Source organism: Pyxicephalus adspersus, chromosome 11 (assembly GCF_032062135.1).
Source record: "Pyxicephalus adspersus chromosome 11, UCB_Pads_2.0, whole genome shotgun sequence".
Taxonomy (NCBI): Eukaryota; Metazoa; Chordata; class Amphibia; order Anura; family Pyxicephalidae; genus Pyxicephalus; species Pyxicephalus adspersus.
Genome location: NC_092868.1, coordinates 30,901,725 through 30,914,234, shown reverse-complemented (window position 1 = coordinate 30,914,234; position 12,510 = coordinate 30,901,725). Strand labels below are relative to the sequence as shown.

Here is a 12,510-nt window from a genome sequence, read left to right as displayed (position 1 = left end):
TCATTTTCTGATTTTTCATTTAAAAGAAATTTGCAATTTAAAATACAATCATGTTGGCCAATTATTAGCGGGAAGTCATAGAAAAAAAAAAACTTTTCTTTCAAGTTTCTAGTATGTTGTTTAAAAAGCATTTACATGCATGTAAAGAAAATGAGAACTGATCATTTCCTTGTATATATTTAGTAGTATCTAGTACATGTCATACTTTCCACTGTTGGATAGTTGAGGTTTCCTTTAAACACAACACCGAGGTCACAGCCACATTCTACAATGAAATGACAGCTACATATGTTTCGTGTCTACTAAAAAATACCAAAATTTTAATTCCTCGGCTTTTGTTAAAAATAATTTGTATCCCTTCATATAAGTTGCTGTTATTTTTTTTCTTATGATACAATAGAACAATAGATATAAAAGAACCACACAAAGAAATATGGTATAAAATACATATACTCAGCATGGATTTAATAAGGTAGGTTCTCTAGTCTTCTTTCCCTTTATGAAAGTTGGAGAAAGGGGAACTATTGCTACATTCAGACTGGTGGAGAACTTGCAGTGCAGTTACAGCTTCCTCATGCTATTATTCTGCTTCCTTGCTGCATGTAGTGGCAGTCCAGCAGAAAGTAAATGGGGCCGACCGCTAGTTTGGTACCGCTCAACCGTCCATAGTAGAACGTGCAAGTTCTGGTTCTTTAAGACCCAGAATAGCAGTGCCAAACTAATCAAGCCCGATCTCAAATATGCAGTTATTGACTATTACCATAAATTGATGTAGATGGGGTGAACCCACAAGCCAAATGCTGCAATGCTCCCATGCAGAATCCACCTTGGGTGGTTAGTGTTTTAACAACCATCTTTTAAAACGCCATCTGAAGGCTCATTTGTTGGGAGGATGACAGTAGGCTGCCTGTCAGTAACTGCAGGCTGTCACTTGCTGGAAACCATTCACGTGAACTTAGCCTAAAACAAGTGAAAAGACGCACCAACATCACCCCACAGGACAGTGTCTTTCACACTGAGAAGGTGCATGTGCGGTTCTTCGTCATGGATCTTGTAGAACTAAACTGACAGATTTAATTGGCCTAGAATATTTGATTATTCTGTTTTGGGTTGTACTACTGCCATTTTGTTGAAACTTTTGTTACCCTAACAATACTAATTTTTTTTTGCCACAAAGCCCCATTCTTCTCAATCTTTCTTTTTCCTGATGAATTCGATTAATTGGTTAAACAATTTAATTATGTCATGTTTGTATAATCTGCTGCATTGGGCAGCAGCCACCACTTGATTTAGTACTTATGCTGGAAAGCAAAGGCATTTTCTAAAAGAGCATGGCAATTATTTTTGCTTCTTTTTACAGGGTGTGATGTCAGCCAGCCACAAATATATCACCTAAATATAAAAATAGGTGAGAAAAAAAACCATTGGTAACACAAATACCAGTTTCCACTGTACAAGTATATATTTAAAATACCAGACGAGAACATACTCTTTGGTCAATATAAATATTCATAAATACATGCAATGATGCATGATCACGCAAGAGGAAAACCTCAAGATGACCATACAATTTTCTGGTCAGCGAATAACCTTTCCTCCAACATGCATGACGTTTACTGAAAAAGGCTGAAAAAAAATCCCAGAGACACAACCAGAGGACTCAAAAGAATGTATATGGAAGTTAAATCATTAGGCTTAGTTTATATCTCTCATCATAGATACAATGTGATATCTTGCACTGACCATTCGTTTGAGGGGCATGAACCTTTATGTTTACCATCGCAATGTAGGTCCATTGGCAAGGTATGATACAGACTGAATGGCACATTCACCGACCTTATAAATAGGGCCCATAACCCCTGGCCTTTACTCTCACACAACTACTGCAAGGTAAAGGGAAGGAGATGACAGAACTGTGACTGACGGGCGAGTATGGCGGGTTTAGTTACGCTTTAATCTCAAGAGTAGTTGAGATGAAAGCCATAAGATGGAAAGTCTATCTGCGGCTCAAGGGAACTTGGCCAAGAATGGAAAACTTCTGTATTCAGTACAGATTTTTTTTCTGTAGATCTTTTGGATCATTTTGCTTACCAATCTTCAAACTGTACAATGGTTTCTTTCAAAAAAATTTGAATAAATATCTCTAGTGAGGGTTATCTGATGCAATTCATGATAAGCGCTGTCACATTTGTTAATTTGTATTTGCAACATAAACCTCATATTCCTTCTCCATTTCAAGAAACAGGAAGGGGAACAAAAAAGGTACAATTCTCATCTTTCTTTCAGATTTAATTTGCTACAGGTATGTTCAATCCTCAGTTAGCTGCTTTTCTGGACTACTAGGTATTTGTAACTATTGTTCTTGAACCGAGTGCAGTTTTACAGCCATTTGGAAGAGTAGTAAAAAGGCCTAACGCCACAAAACATATCCAGGTAATGTGACAGACTTTTCCTAGCTATACCATGATCAGAAAAAATTAAAAAACTACAATCAGGTTTGAGTATTTTAAAGTTGGAACAACAGTTTGCATGTCAATATAAATGTTTATCCAGACGTGATCATAGAATAAATTCTAGCACACTTACTATCAATATTTTCCTTAACTGCCTGGACTGCAAACACAAAAGTAAGGCCAGTGACATGACTGGACTTTTTAAAGTGCTGCGTAATACATTGGCGCTATATAAACACTGTGCAATAATTATATTAGGGCAACGGAAATTTCAATTACAAAAAAGGCTACTTTAGTAACCTACTAATAATATTGCAAAAAATAATGACCGTAAAAATTTCCGCCCTCTTCCTTTCTCCAGCAGCGTTTGGATACATTTTGTGAGTTATTTCTACTTCTGCAAGCTCTGACATTTTTACTCCCATAAAGGGTCAAGAGAAGTTGGTAAACACAAAGAAATCAGTAAAAACAACACATATTCTGCCACTGCAGACATTTAAATCTGAAAATACTAAAATAACTTCAACAAATTCAGTTAATGGCCTAGGGAAGATTTTATTCTGAACTCTGCAATAGGTGTACTTGTTCCTTTATAACGACAGATGAACGGAAGATTTAGATAAAGCAAGCCAAATATTTGCATTTTCAAAAGAAAGACAGCAGTAATAACTGAATATTTCTCGCATGAGGGGCGCTTTAAGTAATTCACCAGGTAAGACAGCCCAGAACTTTCACCTGCTCATCCTGTGAATATCACACTTGAGGCTTCACTCACTTAGCCCCTTTATATGGAGAGGGCCACGTTTGTCACCTAGGTGTGAAGTTTAAATAGAAGCATTTGTGAACCTTCAGGCCAAGATAATAGGGGAAAAAAATTCTATAAATATTCAACTACCATCTTTTTTCTACACAAATATTGTACAAGGTAAAAGTTTTGGTTTTCATTGTCAAAACTTCCTTTTCCATTAGAATAACAGTATCAAAGTTTAAAGTCTTAAGCTGCGTACACACTTCCAATTTTTATCGTTCAAAATGAACGACGAACGAACGACGAACGATCGATTGGGCAAAAATCGTTCGTAAAAAAAGTAACCAACGACGCCGACCAACGAGGAAAGTCGTTGGAAATGAACGACCGGACCGGCGGATCGGATTGGACGACGATCGTTGAACATCGTTCGTGTGTACGGTCGTTCGTTGATCGTCCATGGTCTGAGCATGCGTGATGAACGAACGTTCCTGTGGTGCACGTAACTTCCTGTATCGTTCAAACGATCGCATCTATTGTGTGTACAATATCTACGAACGATCGTGTCGTTATCTGTATGTACAGGATCGGTGCCATACGATCGTTCGCAGATATCGTGCAGGATCGTTCGTCGTTCGTTTACCAACGATATTAATTGAAAGTGTGTACGTAGCTTTACTCTAGATGTTTTTATTTTAGATGAGAATGGATTAATAATTACATTTTCTATCTGTCCTGGCGTTACTTTGTTGCTATGTAAGAACCCCACTGCAAACCATAGGAAATGTTTTCTAGGAAGTACTGGGACATGCAAGTATGCTGATATCCATAGAGGGCCAGAGTGTCCCGTCAGGGACATAAGACTATGAGAGATCTAATAGATTACCTACAGGAGGTTTTTAGTAATTAGATGAATACATTTAGTGATTTGTGGTCCAAGATGGGGTAAAAGCCCCATTGGATTTGAGATTGTTGAGCAGATTGTTGTTCAATTGTTTCATATGTTGAACAGTAAAATCTGAACGCGTTCCGCCAAAGACTGGGGAAAGGACATCTTGTTTAGAAAGGATAAAGAGTACTCCATGGAGATGTGCAAACTTGTGTGTTGACACTGGAAGGATATCAAAAAGGTCATTGTTGCCTTATATTGGCTGAAGTCTGACTCCTTCGGCACAAACAGCGTACAAGAAAGACACCTGTTATGGCAGACAAATCAAGGACCTAAAACACTACTATATCCAGGCAACACCAATACTGAGCCATAGCACACAGCATCTATCATTATGGTTGAGTTTATACTGTTTCACTTGTGGCATATCTGGTAGAACACACGGGTAGGTTTGAATGGTTTCCATTTAGTTTACTTTATCCACAACCCTGCTACACATAGATGTGAGCCAGTTCTAAAGGAAATAAGGAGATTACTACAGAAAATTGGACAAAAGAATTAAGGGGAAAAAGTCAAGCTATGCACAGCATTTTATTATGAAAGGAAAAGGTAAACTAAATGACAGCATTCACACCTAAGAGAGTGAATATGCGTGCTGCAACCCAGCTTTGACAAGAGGTTTCTTTTACACGCATCGGAATTAGCAGAACCTCATTGGAATACTAAGAGCCTTTTATATAAATCTGTGCACTTCATTTAAAATAAAAACACCTTCACAATACATCTGTGCAGCGGGTATGATTATCAACGTCACCTGGAATAAAAGGAAGTGTTTGGTACCACCAGCACAGAAAAAAGTTTGAGTGACAACGGCTAAGAGGATTCTTCTCAAATCCGTCTACAGGACGACCAGAAATTGTAACCTTCCCCTACACCATCCAAAATGTTTTGTCTTAGGATACACTTTAACCTCCCTAGCGGTAACCCCGAGTGTGACTCGGGGTAGAAAAAATTTGCTACAAGTGGTAACCCCGAGTCACACTCGGGGTTGGAACACCTAGGGAAGGTTAGTAAATAGAGAGCTTACCTGATCCGCCGGGGTCCTGAGCCGTCCAACGCCACGATCTCCGTCTTCTTTCTGCTTCTGCATCCGATGAGTCACCAAGGGAGTTCCCGGTGACGTCAGTGCGTGTGTACGTCCCGGCCGGGCGGGAAATACAAAATCCATTTGTATTGCATTCAATACAAGATAACTGTATTGAATGCAATACATTGGATTTTTATGTGTAAAAGCAGTACATTGTTTTCAAGAACATTTTACAGTATGTATAATACTATGAGTGTAATATGTATTTTTAAAAAATTATTTTTTTTAATATATAGATTTTTTTAGTTTATTCAATTTATTGTTTTTAAATGATTTTGTGTTTCAAACTTTATTATACACATACCATTATATTATACTGTAAAATAAATTTTCATGAAAAACAATGTACCGCTTTTAGACATATAAAACCGGAAAGAAATGAACAGCTAGGGAGGTTAAAGGGTAACTGCACTTTTAATGTACAGATCGCATTAAATAGGTAGCACTCATCAATAGTAGCCTGTATGTTTTTTTTAACCCAACTAACCTAGTTTTTAATGTTTTAGATAAAAGCCAGAGTGTTAAAAATGTAAATTTTCAATCTTTTATACTGTACTAGAGCAGCATTGTATCTCCACTGGTAATGATGTTAAGCCTCCTGCACAGTCACAACCACTCAGCTCCTATGAAAACAGTCACAATCCTTAAAGCAGTAATATGGCTGTACAGGGAACATGTATGAGTGTTGGAGACAATCTTCTGTTCCTATTCAGATTAACAGCATGTTGCTGGGAAATGGAAGACTGGGATTAAAAATATTAATAAAAAAAAAAAAAAAACATTCACGCAGGTACAGTTTTTGAGAGACATATATATATATATATATATATATATATATATATATATATATATATATATATATATATATATATACTCCCATATGTACTATAGCAATAGCACAAGGAATGTGGCTAAACTCTTGTACATGAACTCCTATCAGTGATTTTACTAAACCCCAATTAGGTATGTAAATATGACATGGAAAACCGATGCGATTATTGCGTTTAAAGTTAACAGTTGGTGCTATAAAATCCATGCGCCTGTTATCTTATATCAATAGTGGACCAGTTACTGCACATAATTCAGATAAGCATTTTTTTTTTTGCTGTGGTCCATCCCCTGCTTCTGCAAACCCAGTGGCTGTTTGAATGTTACCCTGTTGTAGAAAGGATATCTACATCGGCCTCACAGACCACAGTGTTCCAACTAAAGAGTTTTTCTTTAAGTTGGGTGGCAGCCCCCGTATTGTGACCCAACTTTTCAGTAAGCAACCAAAAACAGACAAGGTGGTTACTGAAAGTGCTGGGGGGTGAGCCTGGCTAAAAGGGTCTGGGGAGATCACTGGACACCTCTTTCTGGCTAAGCAAAAGATTTCCAAGAAAGGCTCAACTGCTACAATCCATATAGAAGATTCAATTTAAGAAGGTTTGACAAACACCAAACTATGCAGGGAGGATGAGAAAGTGTTGATGACCATGAGATCACCATCAATTTTACACATTAATGGGCTTGCTCACATTTTACAGACTTGCTTTCATACAATGGTTTTTCATTGAAATTCCATCACCTGTGTAGCAGTACCAGTCCTTTCTGATAAACAGGATGGTGAGGATCTTCAAGTTCCTCATGCTTTTCCCACAAGGAATATTCACGGTCACATAAACCATTTTCCAGGTGTTTAGGCTTTCTTCAATTGCTCCCAGATTCTCCTGCATTCTGTAGATGCTGATGTCCCACAAAAAGCGGGGAGAACTTTTTGGACATATACAAGCTAAAAAGCATTATATGTGAATGTTCACATGTGGTAACGTTCAACCTATAGAAAGGATTTGTGGGAAGCACAGGTAAACTGCTTCTGGCAACATTAAATGCCAGGGGGAAAAAAATAGACAAAGGCAATATGGCAACACATCCCCCTACCTTCTCAAGACATTTTACAGTCTTTCAGAAGATGTAGAGAGAAGTCTTCAAATTCAAGAATCATTTTTAAGTTTTGAGTTGAGTGGAGAATGGTTAAAACTCCTCACAATTAATGTTTTTTTTCACTGTAACTAAGCAGATGTTTTACCTTCTTGTCTCACCTGCACAAAAATGGTTTACACCGGTCTAAATGGGTCTGCTCATTATCCTTTGACAGGTGGTAGGATTTGAAGGATTGCCCAAAGTTTTTTGGGTGCTATATGTGGCATCAATTCACAAAAAGAAACCTCTCTGCCAGGCTTTGCAGCTGGCTGCAAACACCTGTTCATACCTGAAAAACCGAGCACTGACCACCTGATGGCAAGTGTTTACCTCTACAGGGCGCCTAGTGTCAAACAGCGTGGTAAAATACCTCTAGTCTAACCTTAGTCTATTTTATTCTTCATTGCTATATCAAATCAGAAAACAGCAAATCATACTGTATCCTTGGAACTGCACTAAAATCTGAGTAACAAGGGTATTAATATTCCTGCCCCAAAAATATTGCGGTCACCCTGAGAAGAAATGAAAAACAAGCCAGCAGAAACATTGGAAACACATGAAATTGTCCCCAGGCCCTTCTAGCCAGATGCACCAAGCGGTGTATCTTTTCAGCAAATTCCCCGTCTCTGGCTGTCAAATGACCAGCGCTAATCTGGAAGACAACATATAGAAAAGGTCTAACAGAGGATGGAGGAGAATCCAGAATGGTGGAGCTGAAGACAGCTGTAGAAGACAAGAAGATCCTGAAAGAAATAAGTTATTTTAATGTCCCACTCTCAGGGTTGGAAAGGGGGAAAAGCCCTAAATGACTGGAGAGAGAAAAGAGTTTTTATTACTCTTTATTTCCTCCTCCACCCATGGGCTAGAATTCATGCCACCAATGTGGCCCAGCCTGGAGAAAATACTTTATCATTATATATTTAGCACAAATCACACAGAGGGTACTACTGAATAGTAGGCCGATTCATAAGAGGATACCCGGAACATCCCAACTTCCAATGCATCTGCCGGGAATGAATGACGCGCATGTGCGGGAGTTATGGTATCCCGACATAGCCAATCAAGAGGGCTGATAATCAAAAGCAGGAAGAAGAGGTGATAGAAGATGGTGAATCTCATGACAAAACAGGGAGAAGTGAATTTTAAAAAATTGCAATCAGAAAGGTAAAGATAATTTATCTGTCCCTCCTGCAATAAAAGGTCTGGTCATAATTTTTACAGTTTAGTTCTGCTTTAATGTCTGATGCAAATCCCAACTTTCTTAAAGTCTAGATTTGCACAAGTACTTTTACACCCTTACACAACTTTTCAATGTAATTGTTATGCTGTATCAGGCAGATTACTTGTCACTTCCTTTAAAGTTTATTTGGCACTTTGGGGAAGTCTATTGAATGCTGTACACCACTCCCTATAGGAAGATGTACCAAAATAAGATCCTTTAGCAATGTTATCCATGGAAGGGGTCATTAGGATTCTACTTCACAGTTCTGTTTCTGACAAGACACCCCCAGTGACAGTAATACGATAACAGTGGTGGGGAACGCTGATGTGGAAGTGGGGAATCTGTGATGCAAGAAATACAAGTGATGACTTCCTCAAAACACACACAAAAAAAAAATAATAATAATAATAATGAGCCGAGGCCCCAGCTGAATTTTTTTTTAAATGTGTCGTGTACCTGGCTCTGGGAATTCGTTCAGCCCGGGAGAAATAATGATTTTTTATGCACAGGTAAAGTTTTAAACATTAAAGAAACATCTCTACTAACTCATAAAAGAAACGAAAAGCCCACAAGTACAAACTACTACAAAAAATACATTGTCTACATTCTTCATGTGCCCCTTGTGGTATGTACAGTGCCACCTCTGCCCCCTACCCATGCCAATCAGCGCCACCTCTGTGCCAGCCACACACCAATCAGGATAGCGCTACCTTGGCAATCCCCAAACTAAGGCTAGGTACACACGTGCAATAATTATCGTTTGAAAACGACTGATTATTCCAGATTATTTTGAACGATTGTATAGTGCACGATTCTGTACATGCTGTAACGATACAATCGCTCAAATTTAATCCACCAATAATGTACACACGAGACATGATTGTTTGGACGAGGCAGGAAGGGACACGTGGTACAGTAGAGAGTATACTGCTGAACCATCCACAATCACTGAACAACCATACACACAATAGAATACTAATGACTGTCGCCCAATCAGATCTGGCGGGACAGTTGGTCGTTTCCAGTGAGATTCCTCGTTTGTTGGCGTCGTGCACTTTTTATTTTAATGATTAGCAAACGATTTGTAGTGGATCATTTGTTTACAACATTATCGCACATGTGTAAATAGCCATATACAGTGCTGTCCCAGAGACCCCCTCCACCCAAATCAGGATAGCACTGCTCCTGGACCCCCTCCCCCACAATAATGACCACCGCTAATTAGAATAACATTACCCATGCCAATTAGGACAGCGCTGTATCACAGCCCCCTTCCAAAAAACCAAGGACAGTATCCCCTGTGGACCCCATGCGGCCACTACCATCGCCCACCGCCCACTTTATGTCAGTGCCACTTCAGTGCCCCCTATTACAACAGTGCCCTCTCACACGGTGCCACCTCAGGGTCACTAATTTCCAAAAGGTGCAACCTCTGCTCCCCCCATTTCTGATGATGCCATCTCTCTCACCACAGTTCTGTCTGAGTCCACCCCAAATCACAAAAGTGCCCCCTCCAATCACTACACGGCTATCACTGTCCCCCTTTACTATATTACCCCACCACTGTGCCCCCCAGTGCCACACTGCCCCTGCTGGTGGTACCATGGCACATCCTATAGATGGAGGGCAGTCCAGGCCATCGGATGGCTGGGGAGGATGCAGCCCCGGGACCATGGACCCCACTCATACACCGGAATAAAGGAATAGCCCACCTTATCCATCAGCTTCCAGCATTTTTCCACCGTCTTCCGGTCCACAGCTCCGGGCTGAGCAGTCGGGTGGTGATGGTGCGGCTGAAATGCGTCTTTCACCAGGCCGATGAGTCCGCCGCCTTTCCGTAGATTGGTCGCCATGGTGCTCCTTCACACACACAGGCACACAGAGGAGAAAGTTCCCGGAGAGCTCCACCACCCCCGGACACGGCCCTCCCAGTGATCGCCGGGCAGGGAGGGGAGAAGTCTCCCAAGGCCGAGCACCGCACCGCCGCCGTCACTTCCGCCTTCCTAGTGCCGGGAGCGCGCAAACCGCGGACACACTACAATATGCAAATGAGCCCCGCCCAGGGCGGTGCCGCTCCGCACGCTGGTGAGCTACGAAGGTGTGCGCATGCGCAGTGCGTGGGCGCTGGGAGCCTGAGGTGCTGTGTAGTCTTTCCATTCTCATGTATATGTAGTGTAATGGTGGCTCTGCCTGGTTATGGCTTTCATCCCACAATAAAAAGTGTGCTAGTTTGTTTACAGTGTAAAGCAGTGCGCCGCAATTCGTACATTCATGTAGTATGAAGTCCATTCAAAATAACTCATTGGTAGCCCCTGCTGGAGCCCAAACCCCCAACACCTGGGGACAAGACGGGAGAAGGGCGCCTCAAAAAATAAAAAGGATTGCCAACCTTTAATATTACAATGTGGTGATCGGTCCACAAGTTGGGAAATTCCCTTTGCTTTTACTTCAAGAACAGCAAATCCCTCCCGGGCAGATGCATTGGACCTCCGATATATGTATGCCAGCTGCTAAGTCCATGGCTGCTATGCTGGGTCCAGTCAGAGATTCTGGTGGCTCTAGGTTGCCCCCGCAGGTCAGGGCACACTTATTTCATTCACCCCCTGGCTTCTACAACTTTAAGACAACTTAGTCTAGGTGAACACGTGCAATGGTTCCCAATAATCGGCTCAGGGCTGATATTAGATGAGAATCCGGAATCTGTACAGTGCTCAACGTCCAAACGGCGGTCCTGGTGGATCGGAGGACGATGCTCGACAAACGATCGTAATGCAAGTGAACTGCATCGTGCAGTCATTTGTCATTGTAACGTTACAAGATCTTTTGCCATTGACAATTGCACGTGTGAACGCAGCCTTAAAGATTGGCATTACAGCCACTGGTTTCCAGGTTCTAGTTATTGGAAGTCAACTGCGGAGATATAGAAGGTTATCACATGCAGTCATCCACACCACGCCTTTACGCATTCCTAAGACATCTGATAGACATCAGATGATATTTGCTGGAAACAATCCCTTGTGATTGCCTCTAGGGACAGATGAATGAACAAGCGCTGCACACAAAATGCCATTCTGTGCTATGAAGTGGTGGGATGAGCTAGCAGCACCTTGCTGTGCCTTCTTCCTTAGGAGAGAACAGCAGTTTTCCTGATTGGCCATTGGTCAATCTGCCAGGGTGGATTGATTAACAACATTGGGAGATCACTGTACACATGCTAGATTTTCACCCAAGTAGAGCATAGCTGTTTGTTGCTCGAGATAATCAATGTTCATCTCTGTACCTTGTGCATTGTTAGTGATATTCTTTGTTCTATTGCATGTAGTTGTTCCTAGTTAATCTTTTTAAAAAATATACAAAAAGAAAAAAAAAAGAAAGAAAACTTTACTTTCATGCAAATCATATGCACATTACATCAACTTGAAACTGAGACAATCAAAGGTCATACTTGCAGAGTTTGATTAACTCAGTTTCATTTCCATGCAATTTGCATACAATTTGAATGTCTCGCATCTCATTGACCATCATCTCTATAGGTGGCTTAAGAAACCAGTTATCAGGATGAGCCTGGGGCAATATTGTCCTGGGAAGGAATAGAAAGTGCTGTGTGACAAAGCCAGGAGGCCGAAATACATTTGTATCTGTTACTATGCTAAACAATACTGTCTAGGTAGAACAATAGGTTACATTCATGTTTTAATGGACAACACATCCTAAAATGCATTCTGATGAGAGTGGACTGAGCTTTTGTAAAACTCATTAAAAGTGAAATTTTACTTTGTATAATGGAGTGGTGCTTTTAGCATCAATTTAGGAATTCCCTATGTGACCTATTTCTACTGGTGAATTTTCTGAAAGGGTAAGGAAGAGTGTTGTCTTTTTGCCCTGTCAGAGGAAATCCCAAACAGAAGTCCCCTGTGGAAAATAGACTTGATTTAATAAAATCTGTAGAAGATAGGCTACTGTGGGTTAACCTGGGTGATCCAGCAAATCCGTAATGGATAATATTTTAAAATATTTAGCAAATGTTTTAGTGGACCCGATCCATTCCAGGTTTGGTGGATCACCAAGGTTCTCCAATGATACTTTATC

The 12,510-nt window shown here is 40.6% G+C and overlaps 1 protein-coding gene across 2 annotated transcripts in view; it reads right to left on the bottom strand.

The window, feature by feature from the left end:
* CBL (Cbl proto-oncogene) overlaps window positions 1-10,650 on the bottom strand; it is a 31,625-nt gene extending 20,975 nt beyond the window's left edge. For both annotated transcript variants that reach the window (XM_072427254.1, XM_072427255.1), the window contains exon 1: window positions 10,134-10,650. In XM_072427254.1, coding sequence (XP_072283355.1) covers window positions 10,134-10,274 — 141 coding nt within the window. In that variant the 5' untranslated portion in view covers window positions 10,275-10,650. The remainder of the gene's footprint in view (window positions 1-10,133) is intronic.
* Window positions 10,651-12,510: the final 1,860 nt, after the last annotated feature.